At 45.6% G+C, this 20,307-nt stretch overlaps 1 protein-coding gene across 4 annotated transcripts in view; it reads right to left on the bottom strand.

Annotated features, from left to right (window-relative positions):
* The window catches only part of RNF220 (ring finger protein 220), a 739,925-nt gene that overhangs the window by 198,555 nt on the left and 521,063 nt on the right, over positions 1-20,307 (bottom strand). For all 4 annotated transcript variants that reach the window (XM_030206266.1, XM_030206264.1, XM_030206265.1 and 1 more), the window contains exon 3: positions 12,416-12,461. In XM_030206266.1, coding sequence (XP_030062126.1) covers positions 12,416-12,461 — 46 coding nt within the window. The remainder of the gene's footprint in view (positions 1-12,415; positions 12,462-20,307) is intronic.

A 20,307-nucleotide genomic window follows, 5' to 3' on the forward strand; every position in this document is an offset into this window, starting at 1 on the left:
AGGCAAGACCTCCCTTGGCTGAATTCCTGCTGGCTCTGTCCATAATTTTATTCTTTATGATAGTTTCCACCATTTTCCACAGAACTGAAGTCAGGTTTACTGACCTGTAATTTCCTAGATCACCCCTAGAACCCTTTAAAAAAATTGGCGTTACATTGGCCACCCTCTAATCTTCAGGTACTACGGATGATTTTAACAACAGGTTACAGATCACTAACCATAGATCAGCAATTTCATGTTTGAGTTCTTTCAGTACCCTTGGGTGTATGCCATCTGGTCCAAGTGATTTCTCACTCTTTACTTGTCAATTTGGTTCAGTATGTCTTCCAGGTTCACCGAGATTTCTTTCAGTTCCTCCGCATTGTCACCCTTGAAAACCATTTCTGGTACAGGTAGATCTCTTACATCTTCTTCCGTAAAGACCAAAGCAAAGACCTTCCAGCTCTGCCCTACCTCTAGCTCCTGGTCCCGCCTTATCTCCAGATCCTCACTCTGCCCAGTCCTTAGCTCTGCAGTTACTGCGTCTGGTTCCAGTATCTTGTCTTTAAAAAAGGTTTGGACGGCTTCCTAAAGGAAAAGTCCATAGACCGTTATTAAATGGACTTGGGGAAAATCCACTATTTCTGGGATAAGCAGTATAAAATGTTTTGTACATTTTTGGGATCTTGCCGGGTATTTGTGACCTGGATTGGCCACTGTTGGAAACAGGATGCTGGGCTCGATGGACCTTTGGTCATTCCCAGTATGGCAATACTTATGTACTTATGTCTCCTGTTCCAGCGTCCAGTCTTCAGCTCTGCTGTTCCTGCCTCTGGTTCCAGAGGTGGGGATTGTCGGGGGGGGGGGGGGGGGGGGGGGGGGGGGACCGGAGGTCCGCCGGACCTCCAGACTCCTGTCGCTTGAGAGATCTTCGGGTTTGCTTTGTTGGGGGGAATGGGGGCCTGCTAGCATGCAAATGCATGCTGGACAGGGCTCACCATTCCTCCCCAATGGTCTGCAAACCCTAACGCCAGCTCGGAGCTGGCGTAGGGTTTGCCACAGCCAGGAACCCAATCTTTGGCGCGCTGGTCGCTGATCATTGGAGATGAATATGTTTAGCCCTGTTTTGCATGCATGTGCATGCTAGTAGCATTCAGAGCCCTCGAGCGTGTTGTTTCACGCACTCGGGGACTCTGATCATGGGGCGGTAGCAAACGCCAACGCTAGTATGGTGCTAACAGCCTCTAGCACCAGCGTTTGCTTCTGATCATCCCTATGTCAGAGGATTCTCTTCTGCCTTGCCTCGCTGCTGCGTAGCCGCTTTTGCTGTGTGTTCACAGATTCTGAGCGCTGGAATTGTGGGTAGGTCCTGCATACTTCCACCGAGCTCACCGATCCAGGGGTCAATAAACTTGTTCAACTCTTTATTTTGCCCTTTCTGTGCTGCATCTTTCCCTGCTCAGTTTTCTGCAGCAGTTCTTTCCTTCTATGCATCCTCTTTAAACTCGCGTTTCCTCCTTGTTCTCATCGTGATTTGCTCTGACTTGCCTCCCCATTTTCAACACATGTTCCATTTCCTGATGCCGCAGTAGTTTCCTAACAAAAGCACGTGTAGGGCATGTTTTGCCCTTGGTGCAGCTCCCGGTGTGCTCTATCAATTTCAACCTAGGGTTCAGTCCCAAAGCCTGGGAAACAAGTGTTGGAAATAAATAATCTCAGGTTATCTGTGGGCTATTTATAACAGAAATACAGAAGAGCGTTTTCTCACATGGGCCATGGGAGCTGACCCTTCTACACCTTCCAGTACCCCCAAAATTCTGAGGCTGGCCCTTTGATTTCTATTCTCTTGTTCCTCCACTCTTCTCTCCAGCCATTCACACTTGTTTCCCTTCCTCCCAGGCTGCCTCCATTTGCTCATTGGTGTCTTCCAGCACTGCAACAACAATATTGATGACCTCAGCCTTAGCCTCCCTTATTTCCTTCACCATCACAGCCCACATGTCCTCCCTGGTCTGTATTTGCTCTCTCTGCCCTTCCTCCAGTGCCATTTGAGGTGTTGTCCCGGGATAGTTCGAACCCTGATCTCATGGTGGCGTTATGGCTTTTGTCGATTATAGGACTTTTATGGAAGAAACCGATTTTGGTTTTAATTGTTTTGGCATTGGTCCACTCAGATTCCTGGTGAATCTCCACACTCATAACTTATATACCTTTGGGTCACACATTGAATTGGGAGTGATTAATACTCTGTGGGAAGATCAGGGTCAGCGGAGCTTTTTTGGTTGTGTCTGCTCTCCGTGCTCACTGAACCAGAAGTCCCTTGGTCTAGTACTTTCTTCCAACTCTGTTCTTTCCATCTTTGATCATCATCTAATTTTTAGACGCAAATCTCCCTGCTCCACAGTCTCATTCCGTTATCACTTAAACCTTTGGGGACTTACATAAGTACATAAATATTGCCATACTGGGACAGACTGAAGGTCCATCAAGCCTAGCATCAACAGTGGCCAATCCAGGTCACAAATACATGGCAAGATCCCAAAAAAGTCCAATACATTTTATACAGCTTCTCTCAGAAATAAGCAGTGGATTTTCCTCAAGTCAATTAATAATGGTCTATGGACTTTTCCTTTAGGAAGCTGTCCAGACCTTTTTAAAACCCTGTTAAGCTAATCGCCTTTACCACATTCTCTGGCAATAAATTCCAGAGTTTAATTACATGTTGAGTGTAGAAACTTTTTCTCCGATTCATATTAAATTTACTACTTTGTAGCTTCATCGCATGCCCCCTACCTAGTTCTAATATTTTTGGAAAGAGTAAACAAACGATTCATGTCTACCCGTTCCAGGCCATTTAATTCTTGCATTCTCTTCATTACTCTCTTGTTCTCCAGAATCTTATCAGAATCTGGTGCTAAAGCAAATTGTTGTTACACTACCATACTCTTATCTTCTTTGGACTCTCTTGCCAAGTTTGTGCTTTCGTGCAACTAACGAGGTGCTACAAGCGGGGCAAGAGAGTCCCTACACCTGCTCAGCAGAGTATTTCTGGCTAAGGTCCTGGTCCCCTAGTTCAAATTCATGGTCACTTCTTTCCAGTCTGTTATTGCAGTCACACAGCAAGCCTACCACATCCATCTAACCGACATATTTGCCTCCAACCCCCATCTCTTCACTATAATTATGTCCTCTTCAGACTGTTTCCTTCTGCCGTTCCTTTTTCACTATCTATCTAGACATTGACTGATTTCTTTCTTGACAAGGTTCACAAGATTCATCTTGAGTTTCCTATCAGGTATGGGTTTTTAATGGAGTTATTTGAGGGGGATGGGGTGTGATATCGTGATCAACGATCAGGAATGGAAACCTCACAGGCAGAGTTCAGTATAAAATCAAAAGGAAAATAATTAAAGCAGGACGGTCTGTTCTTCTCACAGGCTCACTTTTTCCTTTGGTTAAAAAGTAGGCTCAGATAGGGTGGGCTTACATCCCACCACCAGCAACAGCAGCAGCTCCCTGTCTTCAACCAGTTTTTGGAGAAGGTACTTCCCATGGTCATGTTTAACAAGCTAATGGAATGGGCTAAAAACTTCTTAAAGAGAGCTACCTCCCCCCCCCCCCTCTCTCCCCACTATCACCCGATGAAGCAAAGTACAAATCTTCCACCCACTGCCTGCAAGGCTTTTGCTGCTCAAGATCATTTAGCTTTGTTCCCTGGAGACAAGTCATGGATTTTTGCCCTCTTCATTGGGGAGGTTATACCCCCTACCTTGTGACTATGCGACAGGGGCGGACCTGTGCTCGGGTCCAAAACCACTACAACCAGCAAATACTAATATCTGTTTGGTTGTCGTGGGTGCACAGCCCCCGCTCCAGACAATATAGGTGCTGTAACAAAACTTTCCCCGAATCCAATATATAACTAGAGAACCCCAACCAAGTGCGCATTAATTGAAGCCCTCCTCCCCTCCAATTTATATCCCAACTTGTACAACAGGCTTATATTACCTGTGCACTGGAGCCCGTCTTAGTACTACGAAAGCCTCACGCTCTTTCCATTTCCCCGCTCCCACTATCCTGCTCTCTTGTAATACCAGAAACACTGCTGCGTAATATTGTCAAACATTCTAATGTATTCTGTACATCAAACCGGGTTAACAATAGCTATAACATAAGCAGTTAAGACATTAAGTAATGGTGGCCTAGTGGTTAGGGTGGTGGACTTTGGTCCTGGGGAACTGAGGAACTGAGTTTGATTCCCACTTCAGGCACAGGCAGCTCCTTGTGACTCTGAGCAAGTCACTTAACCCTCCATTGCCCCATGTAAGCCGCATTGAGCCTGCCATGAGTGGGAAAGCGCGGGGTACAAATGTAACAAAAATAAAATAGATACTATTGGAGATTCTATATGGAATGTTGCTACTACTGGAGATTCTACACGGAATGTTGCTCCTATTGGAGATTCTACATGGAATGTTGCTACTATTGGAGATTCTACATGGAATGTTGCACTAGCAACATTCCATGTAGAAGGCTGCGCAGGCTTCTGTTTCTGTGAGTCTGACGTCCTGCACGTACAGACTCACAGAAGCAGAAGCCTGCGCGGCCACATTGGTGATCTGCAAGGGCCAACTTCTACATGGAATGTTGCTGCTATTGGAGATTCTACATGGAATGTTGCTACTATTGGAGATTCTACATGGAATGTTGCTATTCCACTAGCAACATTCCATGTAAAAGGCTGCGCAGGCTTCTGTTTCTGTGAGTCTGACGTCCTGCATGTACGTGCAGGATGTCAGACTCACAGAAGCGGAAACCTGCACGGCCACATTGGTGATCTGCAAGGGCCGACTTCTACATGGAATGCTGCTACTATTGGAGATTCTACATGGAATGTTGCTGCTATTGGAGATTCTACATGGAATGTTGCTATTCCACTAGCAACATTCCATGTAGAAGGCTGCGCAGGCTTCTGTTTCTGTGAGTCTGACGTCCTGCACGTAGGTGCATGACGTCAGACTCACAGAAGCAGAAGCCTGCGCGGCCACATTGGTGATCTGCAAGGGCCGACTTCTACATGGAATGTTGCTAGTGGAATAGCAACATTCCATGTAGAATCTCAAATAGTAGCAACAGTGGAGGAGTGGCCTAGTGGTTAGGGTGGTGGACTTTGGTCCTGGGGAACTGAGGAACTGAGTTCGATTCCCACTTCAGGCACAGGCAGCTCCTTGTGACTCTGGGCAAGTCACTTAACCCTCCATTGCCCCATGTAAGCTGCATTGAGCCTGCCATGAGTGGGAAAGCGCAGGGTACAAATGGAACAAAAATAAAATAGATACTATTGGAGACTCTACATGGAATGCTGCTACTATTGGAGATTCTACATGGAATGTTGCTGCTATTGGAGATTCTACATGGAATGTTGCTACTATTGGAGATTCTACATGGAATGTTGCTATTCCACTAGCAACATTCCATGTAAAAGGCTGCGCAGGCTTCTGTTTCTGTGAGTCTGACGTCCTGCATGTACGTGCAGGATGTCAGACTCACAGAAGCAGAAACCTGCGCGGCCACATTGGTGATCTGCAAGGGCCGACTTCTACATGGAATGCTGCTACTATTGGAGATTCTACATGGAATGTTGCTGCTATTGGAGATTCTACATGGAATGTTGCTATTCCACTAGCAACATTCCATGTAGAAGGCTGCGCAGGCTTCTGTTTCTGTGAGTCTACGTGCAGGACGTCAGACTCACAGAAGCAGAAGCCTGCGCGGCCACATTGGTGATCTGCAAGGGCCAACTTCTACATGGAATGTTGCTAGTGGAATAGCAACATTCCATGTAGAATCTCAAATAGTAGCAACAGTGGAGGAGTGGCCTAGTGGTTAGGGTGGTGGACTTTGGTCCTGGGGAACTGAGGAACTGAGTTCGATTCCCACTTCAGGCACAGGCAGCTCCTTGTGACTCTGGGCAAGTCACTTAACCCTCCATTGCCCCATGTAAGCTGCATTGAGCCTGCCATGAGTGGGAAAGCGCGGGGTACAACTGTAACAAAAAAAAAATGCAGATGTGGGCCGGCCCTGTACTTCTATGGGTCACCCAGTAGATGAAGTCTGGCTCGCAGTGGTACTAAGGGTGTCCAAAAATGCCTATGCTTTCTCCACAGAGTCATGTAGGTGCCAGGACCCTTCATGATATACCTTAAGAAGGGTAGGCTACAAAAACATGACTCGTAATTTTTGTTCTGTTCATGTGGAGTAAATAGGGCCACAGAGTCTCCGTTTTCCAATAGGCCTGCCATATAATATTGAATGCGAATAGGCCGTGATTCAAAGGTAAACTTATCTCTGTTTTGTCGCTAATGGTATAAAATCTCCATGCGTCGAGGGAAGCTTTGGAACTTAGCAATAATTATCTGGGGTCAGGCACGGTCCTTGTGGTGGGCCCGATCTAGTCGTATGGGTCCCAGACTGTCCCGGAGAGGAAACTTATCTGTCAGCCTTTCCTCTAATAGAGGCAAGATCTGGGCCTCTGCAATTGTTTCCGAAAATGCCAAGAATCGATTTTCCATAGTGTTTGGCAGCCTGAGAACAGAGAGACTCCAGTTCTACCTTCACAGTGTTCACCTCATCTTCCACCCCAGACTCTCGTTTCTCCACAATTAAGGAAACACTTAACTATTGATTGTCTGATGTCTCAATCTGCTTTTAGTTAACATGTTTCATTAATGATTACCTTTTAATGTATCTTGTATTTTTTATTTTGTCATTGGTATTGAATTATGTGTGTACTGTTGTGAGCTGCCTAGTGGCTTTTGATGGGTGGGCTAAAATTAAATGAATGAATGAATGGAGCTGTCTGTGCTGTATGCACACTTTACGGGGCAAATTTCAAGAGGCCTAGTTGTGAGCAAAGCATAAGTACATAAGTATTGCCATACTGGGAAAGACCAAAGGTCCATCAAGCCCAGCATCCTGTTTCCAACAGTGGCCAATCCAGTTCACAAATACCTGGCAAGATCCCCAAAAAGTACAAAACATTTTATATTGCTTATCCCAGAAATAGTGGATTTTCCCCAAGTCCATTTAATTATGGTCTACGGACTTTTCCTTTAGGAAGCCGTCCAAACCTTTTTTTAAACTCCGCTAAGCTAACCACCTTTACCACATTCTCTGGCAACGAATTCCAGAGTTTAATTACATGTTGAGTGAAGAAAATTTTTCTCCGATTCGTTTTAAATTTACTACATTGTAGCTTCATCGCATGCCCCTTAGTCCTAGTATTTTTGGAAAGCGTGAACAGACGCTTCACATCTACCTCGTCAACTCCACTCATTATTTTATAGACCTCTATCATATCTCCCCTCAGCCGCCTTTTGGTTACTTTAGTCCACATAGGAGACAACGTTCCAAAATGATTGGGGGTGCTAAACCCAATGGAAATTACACCTCCCTGGACACAGTCAAGGAAGTTGCTCAATATCGAGGGTGCTCAACCACCCACAACACCCACAGAGCTGGGTACAAAGTCTGAAAGAAACAGTTTCTCTCATTTCCCACTGAAAATGAGCACGTATATTGTGCTCATCTTTGTACGAGGGGCTGCGCAGAGGTAAAAGAGTGCCCATACTTCTGTAGATCCCATAAAAATACCCTGCTTTTCCTTTCCTGACTAAATATACCCACAAGCTCACATTTTTAAGTTGGCTAAAAATACATCCGCTACAGAATTTGCACACATTTTCAGTGGGGAAATTTTCACCCCAGTAAATGCCTTTGAAAACTCCCCTCGCTGTGTTTTGGTGTGATGTCTGGAGGGGGTTTTGGTGAGAATTCGTACCAGCACCCTTGGTTATTTGCTTTCCAAACCCTTAAACAGCTCTGGCTCTCTGGAATCAAAGATTTGAATAAACATTAAAGATCTTAATGCTACTGTTCTTTTGTGCACTTGCTAATACTTCTGCTTTGTCAGACAGGGGCCCTTTTACTAAACCGCGTAGGTGGTTACGCGTGTCCAACAAACACCAATTTGAAACTGCCGCCCGGCTACCGCGTGGCCCGAGCGGCAACGTCATTTTGTATCCGTGTCCAGTAGGTATGCCGGAAATGTAATTGGGCACTAATTGGCATTGTACGTGCCAGGGGCGTATCCAGACCTCAGCGGGAGGGGGGCTAGAGCCCGAGGTGGGGGGGGGGGCACTGTTTAGCTGCCTGCCCCGCCGCCACTTTGGACCCCCTGCTGCCACAACCGCAACCCCCTCCCCACTGCCCGCCCCCTGCCCCGCCGCCACATCAGGTACCTTGTTTGCTGGCGGGGGTCCCCAATCCCCACTGGCTGAAGAGACTTCTTCAGCGCTGGTCGACTCCGGCGCCTTTGTTGTGTGATCATCTGTTTCTGACGCCTTATGTCCTGCACAAGGCTACATGCACGGTGCAGGACGTAAGGCGTCAGAAACAGATGATCACACAACGAAGGCGCCGGAGTCGACCGACGCTGAAGAAGTACTCTTCGGCTGGCGGGGATTGGGGACCTCCGCCAGCAAACAAGGTACCTGATGCGGCAGCGGGGCGGGATGCGGTGGCAGAGGGGGGGGGGGGTCAAATGTAGAGAGGGCCAGGGCATAATCTGTGGGGGCCCATGCCCCCCGTGGCCCCACGTAGCTATGCCCCTGGTACGCGCTGATGATTACCTCCCAGTTAACGCGTGAGACCTTACCGTTAAGTCAGTAGGTGGCGGTAAGGTCTCAGGCCCAAAATGGATGCCTGCCAATTTTCATTTTGCCGCACGTCCATTTTTGCCCCCCCCCCCAAAGGCCTTTTTTTGCAGGTGTGCTGAAAAATGGACCTGCGCGCAACCTCGGAGTCATCTTCGACTCCTCCCTCTCCTTCTCGGCGCACATCCAGCAGACAGCCAAGACCTGTCGCTTCTTCCTCTTTAACATCAACAAAATTCACCCTTTCCTCTCTGAACACACCACCCGAACTCTCGTCCACGCTCTCATTACCTCTCGCCTAGACTACTGCAACTTACTCCTCACTGGCCTCCCTCTTAACCACCTATCCCCCCTTCAATCTGTTCAGAACTCTGCTGCACGTCTCATATTCCGCCAGAACCGATATACTCATATCACCCCTCTCCTCAGGTCACTTCACTGGCTTCCGATCAGATACCGCATACAGTTCAAGCTTCTACTTCTTACCTACAAATGCACTCAGTCTGCAGCCCCTCATTACCTCTCTACCCTCATTTCCCCTTACGTTCCCACCCGTAACCTCCGCTCACAGGACAAATCCCTCCTCTCAGTACCCTTCTCCACCACCGCCAATTCCAGACTCCGCCCATTCTGCCTCGCCTCACCTCATGCGTGGAACATACTCCCTGAGCCCCTGCGCCAAGCCCCCTCCCTACCCATCTTCAAAGCCTTACTCAAAGCCCACCTCTTCAATGTTGCTTTCGACACCTAACCTCTATACCTTCAAGTAACCTAGACTACCCCAATTTAATGACCCCTACTTAACTAACTGTATATTTGTCCTTTAGATTGTAAGCTCATTGAGCAGGGACTGTCTTTCTATGTTAAATTGTACAGCGTTGCGTAACCCTAGTAGCGCTTTAGAAATGTTAAATAGCAAAATAGCAGTCTACACCAGCGCAGGCCACTTTTCGGCGCACCTTAGTAAAAGGACCCCACAGACAGCTAAATACACAATTTTATAAGTGTCACCTGTTGCCTTGTTTGGCTGTCCAGGGGACGTCACTATTATAGGTATTTAAATTAAGAATGACAAGGTATGAGAGAATAGGTAGAGGCAGTCTTGAATGCTATGATCTAAAGTCAGAGAGGAGAGGAAGATGAGGGAGACCTTGTGAGAGCAGAATATATAAAGAAAGAGAACGGGAAGGGCCTGCAGAGTGGGGCAATCAGTACAAAATGGCTAGCAGTTGCCGCAGATGGAAAATCAGAAAAAGGAAACCTATTATTGATTTCCTTCTTCCTTCACCGATGGTTCTCTTTCATCCAATTTCACAAGATGAAAAGGTAACTTGCCAGGGCAAAGAATAAAGGGGAAAAAAACAACTTTATAGGATGCTACATTCTGCAGTCCAAAGCAAGAACATGATTGCAAAGCTGTCTGGTCAGTGAGTTCGCATGCAGTAGAGAGTGTTCCAGTTTTCCGGACCACAGAAGGCCTGTCGCCAACTAAAAGCTACCTAGATCTAATGAATCCTCAGGGGCCTCAATGCTTTCAACATTTCTCTAATAGGTCTAATGAAAGATCTGAAAATTCGACTCGCTTCTCTCCTCCTCCCAGGCGCCCGTCCCTCTCCCCCCCGTGCACCCTGTTTTCCTGAAGTTAATATTCCTCAGACTGGACATGACTGGCAAAGGCTAGAACGTATGTGGTGACAGATTCTTCTTCTATGAAATGACTCTCCAGTCTCCATTTAATTGTCTCTCTCAAGGCAGATGGGACTCTGTAGCTGGACGTTTCAGACTCCCCCTGCCCTGGGCTGGATCCTCATTCTCTGTCTGGAATCTATCAGTGTATTTAGTGCATAACAGCTACCTGTAGTAATCATAAGATGACTCTGCTGGAATGTAATGTCCCTATGGCAGTGTGGCTCAGGGCCACTGGACTACTGGGCCTCCCCCCCCCCCCACTCGGGCCGCCATCGTCGTACCAACTTGTGCCGCCCGCTCCCTTACTGACTGTTGCTGTCCTCTTCCGCTGGGTGTGCTGCCCAGGATCCGGATGACTGCGCTAACACGATATCGCTTTAATACAATCATCTGGGTTGTGGGTGGCATGCAGCAGGAGAGAGACCAACCTCTTTGAGAGATGACAGACCCGTCCCAGAAGCAGGCAGGAAGAAGCTTGCCTGCGCCAGGCCCAGGCAATTTTGCTCCCCCTCTCCGCAGCCCTGCCTGTATGTTAAAGACCCTTGTTTATTAGGAACTGTGCGGGAGTGGGCAGTATATGGCCAAGTTCTACCCCTCACTAATAGGGTAGGTGGAGCTAACCTGAGTCAGTGGAGGAGGAGGTTAAATGCCCTTGAGCAGAACAGAATAAAAAGGCCCTGAGTAAGAGAGAATAAACTGGGCTGTTCTACTATGTTCCTGCTGTTTTCTGTGTCTATTTTATTTGCTGAATGGACAATATCCAGTAAAGCAACATTTTTGAGATTTAGAAATAAACTCATTTTGGAAGGATCACAGATAACTACTGTTGCTTCCCAGCTTAAATTCAGTGATTACACCTCGTTTTAGTGTTAAAATATGGGTGCAGAGAGTTGTTTTATGAATGCGATTCATTTTCTTATTCTTCACCTTTCACTTTACAGGCATACAATTAATATCACCCACTGACAGACTTATTCTCATTTTATCTGCCTCAAGCAGACAAATGGCTGAACGAATAATTCTGGGATTTGAACTTTGGAAAGACAGGTGTAAAAAGCCAAGGAGGTTTAAAAGGACAGGAGGTGGCAGGAGCGTGCTTGGCGCATACTGTGGGCTGAAGCCAGTAGGCCATATTGAGTCACCCAAAACAGTACATGAGTACATAAGTATTGCCACACTGGGAAAGACCAAAGGTCCATCAAGCCCAGCATCCTGTTTCCAACAGTGGCTAATCCAGGTCACAAATACCTGGCAAGATCCCAAAAATATACAAAACATTTTATACTGCTTATCCCAGAAATAAGCAGTAGATTTTTCCCAAGTCATTTTAATAATGGTCTATGGACTTTTCTTTTAGGAAGTCGGCCAAACCTTTTTTAAACCCTGCTAAGCTAACCGCCTTTACCACATTCTCTGGCAACAAATTCCAGCATTTAATGCTTATTAAAACAATAGGAAATGCTTATTAGAAATAACAGACTGCCTATGTGTGGTCCATCTGTAAAAAGTCTAAAGCTGTTCCAGTTGGGTAGGCAATGCCTTAAAAATGTGGAGGATAAAGGATTTTACTTTTTATTTGATATTTATATTCCACATTATCCCAAGCAAACGGGTTCAATTTGAAAATACAGTGAGGCAGGGCATGTTGCTTCATCGGGAATTTCCCATCACCTCCAATCTCTCTTAAAGTAACCGACCTCAAAACGATCAGGCATACTCACAAATATAACTTGCAACCGGACCACTGCAAACTTGCAGATTTGATTAGGTTGCCCCATTCATTAATGCATCAAACGTTTTTCTTGGTTTTATTGGGATTTAATGTCAACAGGTTAGTTAAAGCCTAATTCTGAACTGACAGACAAGAAGCCACACTAGCAAGTAACACATGAAAGAGGGCGGCACAAACACGAAAAAGGTAAAACCCCAGAGCAGCTCATAAATAGTCAAACTGTCATCTTGGGGGTTTATGGCTGCTCTGATCTGCATATACCTTAGGAGCTGAGTCTGGGAGCAAATCAATTCTTGCTTACCTTTGGAGTGCCAGGTACCATGGAATCCTTCAGCATGGAATTCTTACTGCCAAGAGAGAAGAAAAGAGGTTCAGTTCCCATGGAAAGAAAAACTATGCAGAGAAAATACTACTTGAAATCGGAGAACAGCATAGCGGGCTTACCGCTGGCTAAGAAGGAAGTACTGCAGAAATAAAAAGTAGAGAGAGTAGGCTCTTCTCAACCAATGGAGGAGACGCCTAAATGGAGAAAGAGTCTTTATTGCAAAATAAAAGAAACGACTCGACACAGCGCCTGCCTCAGGAGTCTTATGACCGATCCACCCTTAGTCAGAAAATTATCTCTACTACTGTCTGCTTAGATCTTTTTGTCATCCTTGATCTCTTTGTAACACCAATTGTATCTACTACCCTGGAATGGCGATGCCATAACAGATCTTTGTAAGCCACATTGAGCCTGCAAATAGGTGGGAAAATGTGGGATACAAGTGCAATAAATAAATAAATAAATATTTTTGTAAAATCACTATGCATAAAAGATATCAATGAAGCTATTTCAGTAGTCTGGCAAGTTTTCCTGTCTAACTTTGGGTTAGATCGATATCTTTTACGTATAGTGATTTTACAAAATCTAGGCACCGATTATAGAATACAGTTAGTTGGCATGATCAAGGGCGTAGCCAGACCTCGGGGTGGGCGGGGGCCAGAGCCCAAGGTGGGGGGGGGGCAACATTTTGATCGCTGCCCCCCTTCCGCCACCCACTGCTGCCGCAGTAACATCTTGGCTAGCAGAGGTCGTCCAGCGCTGGTCTCCAGCGCTGCCATATTGCCTGCCCTGCTCTCTAGTCCCTTCACGTCTGGCACGCTCCTTTTAGTGAAATTGACCACTGGATGTGAGGGGAAGAGAGAGCAGGGCAGGCAATATGGCAGTGTCATACTGCGCTGGACAAAGTATTCAGCTGGCACGGGTTAGGGACCCCTGCTGGCCAACCAGGGACTCAGAACAAATTTGAGGGCCCAGGCCCCCGTGGCCCCACCTAGATACGCCACTGGTTGGCATGGATTTCATCACCAGTTTTTTTAGGTGCCAAATATAGAATCTCCCCCTAACCAGTGGCAAAATCCAGTTATGTCCCACTGAATGTTCACCGTTAGCCTTGGACAAGCGATTTGAACACTCTGGAGCCTCCCCTGTCTGTTTAAATCGTTTTGAATATTGGGTGGAAAATTCCTAAAGGCACATCCTAATTCCCAGACTAAATCAATTACATGTTTTACCATATTATGGATACAAGATCTACCCTCTTAGTTTCCTTCTTCACTGAGAGTGGTAAGCTTCTGGTAATGAAAACAAATTTCAGGAGAAAAAAATATACTGTTTTGTAGTCAGAGGGGATTGTGAAAAATTACAAGAGGACCTTACGAGACTGGGAGACAGGGCATCTAAATGGCAGATGACGTTTAATCTAAGCAAGTGGAAAGTGATGCATGTGGGAAAGAGGAAAACGAATTATAGCTACGTAATGCAAGGTTCTACATTAGGAGTCACTGACCGGGAAAGCAAATTTAAAATGAATTGGAGAAAATATTTCTTCACTCAATGTGTAATTAAACTCTGGAATTTGTTGCCAGAGAATGTAGTAAAAGCAGTTAGTTTAGCAGGGTTTAAAAAAGGTTTGGATGGCTTCCTAAAGGAAAAATCCATAGACCATTATTAAAATGGACTTGGGGAAAATCCACTGCTTATTTCTAGGATAAGCAGCATAAAACGTATTGTACTCTTTTGGGGTCTTGCCAGGTACTTGTGACCTGGATTGGCCACTGTTGGAAACAGGATACTGAGCTTGATGGAACTTTGTTCTGTCCCAGTATGGCAATACTTATGCACTTATAATGTATCGCAAGCCACCCAGATGCGCAGAAAACTTTTGTTTTTGAGGTTTCCTTGTAAATGTATATTGCAATATCAGGGTGGACCCTACTCCTTTTGAAATTTTTTGTGGGCTACAACTCAGTGTTAGAATAGCAGCAGTATTGCCCATAGTTAAGGGGTCCTTTTACAAAGCCGTGGTAAAAAGTGGCCTGCGGTAGTGTGGACGCATCTTTTAGGCGCGTGCTGGGCCATCTTTTACCACGGCTGGGAGAAAGGCTATTTTTAATGGGCCGGGAAATGGGCCTGCGCTAATATGAAAACCAGCGCGCCTACTTACGGCCTGAGCTGTTACCGCCACCCATTCGCATAGCGGTAAGGGCTCACTCACTACCCACGTGGTAAGCATGCAGTGCACGCCAACGTGAGCGCACTGCTGGTTACCGCTGGGAAAGCCCCCCCCCCCCCACCCCGTAGTAGAAAACACTCATTCATAATAGATTTTCTAAATGTTAAACATTCACAGCTATTCCAGTATGTTTATGATATTGTATTGTAAAATTGGATTCTTACAACGCTAACATACAGCATTAATTATGGAGTGCTGAAGACATAAATGTAGAGGTTTTGAGAGGGGTACATTTCTACATCCCCCTCTTTTTAGTTTTACCCCTGACGCAGCCTGAGGGTGAAACGTGGTAACATTGGGTATTGTTTTTATCTCTACGTCTGAATTTTGTTTCGATAAAGAAATATAAATTATTTTATATTTTTTAGATATTTTTTTATATACTTTTATGTTTTTATAGTTTTAATCCGTCTACTTTTCAAGTCTATTTCTGCTTGTTGTGCATCCTATACTGTTTATTGTAAGCCACACTGAACTCAAACTTGTTTGGGGTATAAATGTCACAAATAAATAAACAGAATAAAAAATTAGTTTCTATCTGGTGATTTGGCGTGCGCCATATTCTGAATTACCACTGGTGTAACATTTTTGCAATGTTATATTTTTCTTTCTCCCCATCATATGGGCTTGAATATTAATGTTAGTTTCATTATGTTATTAATATTTGTAATTTTCCTGGAAGGTTATTTCTCTTTTTCTCCTGCTTCTACTGAATTTTAGGGATGTTAACATTTGAAAATTTAATTTAAAAAAAAATCCCAGCTTCTCTGCTTTTGGAGAAGTTCTTTGGCAGGTGAAAGACATTTTGAGACCCGATAAGTGAGATTGCTAATCAGACCTTGTGACGTTGCAGCCAATTAAAACTACGCACGGGCCTTGGGCTGCTTTTTAAAAACTCACGTTGCACGTTGCCCTCGCCATAAAGAAAACTCCTCTTAGTCAAATAACAGGGCCTCATGTGCTGGACGATGTTGTTATCTTATTATAATCCATTAGGGAAAGGAAAGTGTAAAGATGATGTGGGAAAACGGAGAAATAAAAGCTATGAATAAAAATCAAACTTTATTGGAAAGCACAGTGAATGTCGTTACCATCCTGGGCATGTCTGTGGAGCGGAATTGATTGGTTAATTCTGTTTGTTGCCCATTTAACCACTCACAGTTCAATCTGCCAGGGATTTACCATCAGCCTGTCCCTCCTCCTCCTCCCTTGAGTGAGATGCAGCAAATTTAATAACAACCTCCCCCTGAAGACAGGTTACATTTGAAACAATTACATATTAAACCCAACATCCCAAACAGCACCACACTATAATTTTTTTAGTTATTAAAGTAATCTTTCTCATGTAAATTCTCTGGCGAACATGCCGCAAACAGCATTAGGAAATAAATGATTTCGCCCTGATTTGATTTGTCAATGCAACGGCACCTGCAGCTGTAACCCATCTTGAAATATGTGAGTAGCAGTGGCCTGCAGTCTGTAAGTACGTTGTATCAGGGGGGCTGGCTCCTTCCGGCCCAGACACCTCTCCAGAGCCGCAGGGAGGTGATGGATAGGAAGGGAGGGTAGAGGGGGAGGTGGTAGAGTGTATTTAATAACAAAATTTGTATGCAAGCCCTGCAGCCCGGGCTGAGGATGACTGATCAGCAGCCAGAAAGTATTAAAAAGCCTGGCTAAACAGCTGCTGACAATGGAACAAGACATATCAAATCAGATCCTCTACAGAAGCATTAATATATACACACACCCATTATTAGATCTGTATCTGGACACACAGAGAGAACATTCCTTCTGGAGAGGATTCCTTTTATTGGCCCAACATAAGAATTATCCAAAGACGATTTTGTACTTGAGTGTTTTTCAGGCCACTTAGCTTCGTTCTTTAGTTGTCAGACGTTCACATGAAAAGCACAATCATCTAAACCTACAGACTCGAGGGGGCATGTATATTTATGTATATAATTTACCGATACACATAGAAGCAAACACAGCTACAGTATATAAAAACACAGCCACACGCAATACAGTTATCTGCGTGCACTGTCTCTTTCTCGGCAATCATAACAATATATGAAGCATCGATGCATTTGCTATGAGCCTTTTTGAACAACCGGTACAGCAGATGTGACACGAAAGCAAAGGCACTGTCATGTTCACTTTGTCGGGGGCCCCTTCCCTCCCAGCTGCTGAGTCGCGGTGGCAGTGGGCAGAAATTGAATTTGGCCAGCTGTAATCTGCTATGATTTGGCAGACGCAGGGTGTTATAAAATGAGATGGGATGGGAGAAGGTGTTTCCTCCCGAGGCTACAAGCCTCCTCTGGGCCTTGTGCGGCAGAGAAGTGAATAAATATAAAATTATTAAACACGATCAGGCTGCAACCGAGCAATAGGATTTAACCATCATTTCCCATCCCGAGCAGGCTAAATATGTGACAGGCGCTGCCATGGCTTTGGGGTTACACTAAAGCTGAGATGATGTTATCAGTGGACAGGCCAGAGGGCAGTAAAGGGACACCTAAAATCCAGTGTCACCAGTTTTCCTGTACAAGGTTTCCTGCTTCTTCTTTCTGGCCCTGCTAGTCTTCCTTAGGGGCCCTTTGACTATGGCGCGTAGGGCGCCTACGCGAATACAATGCGCATCAAATGAGAACTACTGCCTGGCTACTGCGTGCCCATGGAGGTAATTCTAATTTTTACGTATGCCCAAAACGTGCGGCAGAAAAGAATTTCTATTTTCTACTGCACAGAATACCGCAGCTAGACTCATATTCGGAAAGGCGAAATATGAGAGCGAGAAACCCCTCAGAGAAAAATTGCATTAAATTCCACTAAAATTCCACTAAAGGATCGTATTGCCTTCAAAATTTGCACCTTGACCCATAAAATCATCCATGGAGAAACTCCTTCATACATGTCAGACCTAATTGACTTACCGGCACGAAATATCAACAGTTCATCACGTACCTTCCTAAACCTCCACTACCCTAATTGTAGAGGACTCAAATACAAATCACTACACGCATCTACCTTCACATACCTCTGCACAAAAGCACGGAACAAACTACCGAACACTATAAAAATAACACGTAACTTGACAGACTTCAGGATATCACCGAAGAGGAAACCGCCCACCTTCTTTCCTCCTCGATATGCACCACCTGTTCCTCTGACCCCATCCCCACCAACTTACTTAACACCATCTCTCCTACTGTCACCCCCCATCTGTCATATCCTCAACCTCTCTCTCTCCACTGCAACTGTCCCCGACACCTTCAAGCATGCTGTAGTCACACCTCTCCTCAAAAAACCATCACTAGATCCTACCTGTCCCTCCAACTACCGCCCCATCTCCCTCCTACCCTTCCTCTCCAAGATACTTGAACGCGCCGTTCACAGCCGCTGCCTTGATTTTATCTCCTCTCATGCTATCCTCGATCCGCTTCAATCCGGTTTTTGCCCTCTACACTCGACAGAAACGGCACTCACTAAAGTCTGTAATGACCTGTTCCTTGCTAAATCCAAAGGTCACTACTCCATCCTCATCCTCCTTGACCTGTCCGCCGCTTTTGACACTGTCAATCATAATTTACTTCTTGCCACACTGTCCTCTTTTGAGTTCCATGGCTCTGTTCTCTCCTGGTTCTCCTCTTATCTCTCCCACCGTACCTTCAGAGTACATTCACATGGATCTTCCTCCACACCCATCCCGCTCTCTATTGGAGTTCCTCAGGGATCGGTCCTTGGACCCCTTCTTTTTTCAATCTACACCTCTTCCCTGGGCTCGTTGATCTCATCTCATGGTTTCCAATATCATCTTTATGCTGACGACACCCAGCTCTATCTCTCCACACCAGACATCACTGCGGAAACCCAGGCCAAAGTATCGGCCTGCTTGTCCGACATTGCTGCCTGGATGTCCAACCGCCACCTGAAACGGAACATGGCCAAAACCGAGCTTATTGTCTTTCCACCCAAACCCACTTCTCCTCTCCCTCCACTCTCTATTTCAGTCGATAACACCTTCATCCTCCCCGTCTCATCTGCCCACAACCTCGGAGTCATCTTCGACTCCTCCCTCTCCTTCTCTGCGCATATCCAACAGACAGCCAAGACCTGTCGCTTCTTTCTCTATAACATCAGCAAAATTCGCCCATTCCTCTCTGAGCACACCACCCGAACTGTCATCCACTCTCTCATTACCTCTCGCCTTGACTACTGCAACCTACTCCTCACTGGCCTCCCACTTAGCCATCTATCCCCCCTTCAATCCGTTCAGAACTCTGCTGCGCATCTTCTCTTCCGCCTGGACCGATATGCTCATATCACCCCTCTCCTCAAGTCACTTCACTGGCTTCCGATCAGGTACCGCATACAGTTCAAGCTTCTCCTACTAACCTACAAATGCACTCGATCTGCAGCCCCTCCTTACCTCTCTACCCTCATCTCCCCTTTCGTTCCTACCCGCAACCTCCGCTCACAGGACAAATCCCTCCTCTCAGTACCCTTCTCCACCACCGCCAACTCCAGGCTCCGTCCTTTCTGCCTCGCCTCACCCTATGCTTGGAATAAACTCCCTGAGCCCATACGTCAAGCCCCCTCCCTGCCCATCTTCAAATCCTTGCTCAAAGCCCACCTCTTCAATGTCGCCTTTGGCACCTAACCACTACACCTCTATTCATGAAATCTAGACTGCCCCAACTTGACATTTCGTCCTTTAGATTGTAAGCTCCTTTGAGCAGGGACTGTCCTTCTTTGTTAATCTGTACAGCGCTGTGTAACCCTAGTAGCGCTTTAGAAATGTTAAGTAGTAGTAGTAGTAGTAAATTATTGAAAACGCACTTGTTCGGAGAAACTTACAATAAGAATCCTCCTTAAGAACTTGATTATTCTATAGCTAAACCAACCACCTACTGATCCCTCTGAATTGATTATATTAGCCATATTATCATTATTGGACATCATATATTATTGCTTTTTATTATGTGTTATGTAAATTATTCTACAGACATATCTTCCTTATTTCTTACATAGTAATATGTCAATTTAGAACAAACCTCTTATTCTGTTCATAACTATATCTTCTGCAACATAGTGTAAGCCACATTGAGCCTGCAAATAGGTGGGAAAACCTGGGGTACAAATGTAGCAAATAAATAAATAAATACTGCGTTGTGCTAACTGGGCGGTAATCGGCAATGTACGCTCAAGGCTCAAGGCGGCTTAGGTACTTATTTGTACCTGGGGCAATGGAGGGGTTAAGTGACTTGCCCAGTGGGAATGGAACTCAGTTCCCCAGGACCAAAGTCCACCACCCTAACCACTAGGCCACTCCTCCACTGTTGCTACTATTTGAGATTCTACATGGAATGTTGCTATTCCACTAGCAACATTCCATGTAGAAGTCGGCCCTTGCAGATCACCAATGTGGCCGCGCAGGCTTCTGCTTCTGTGAGACTGACGTCCTGCACAGAAACAGAAGCCTGCGCAGCCTTCTACATGGAATGTTGCTAGTGGAATAGCAACATTCCATGTAGAATCTCCAATAGTCACAACATTCCATGTAGAATCTCCAATAGTATCTATTTTATTTTTTGTTACATTTGTACCCCACGCTTTCCCACTCAGGGCAGGCTCA

Source organism: Microcaecilia unicolor, chromosome 6 (genome assembly GCF_901765095.1).
Source record: "Microcaecilia unicolor chromosome 6, aMicUni1.1, whole genome shotgun sequence".
Classification (NCBI taxonomy): domain Eukaryota; kingdom Metazoa; phylum Chordata; class Amphibia; order Gymnophiona; family Siphonopidae; genus Microcaecilia; species Microcaecilia unicolor.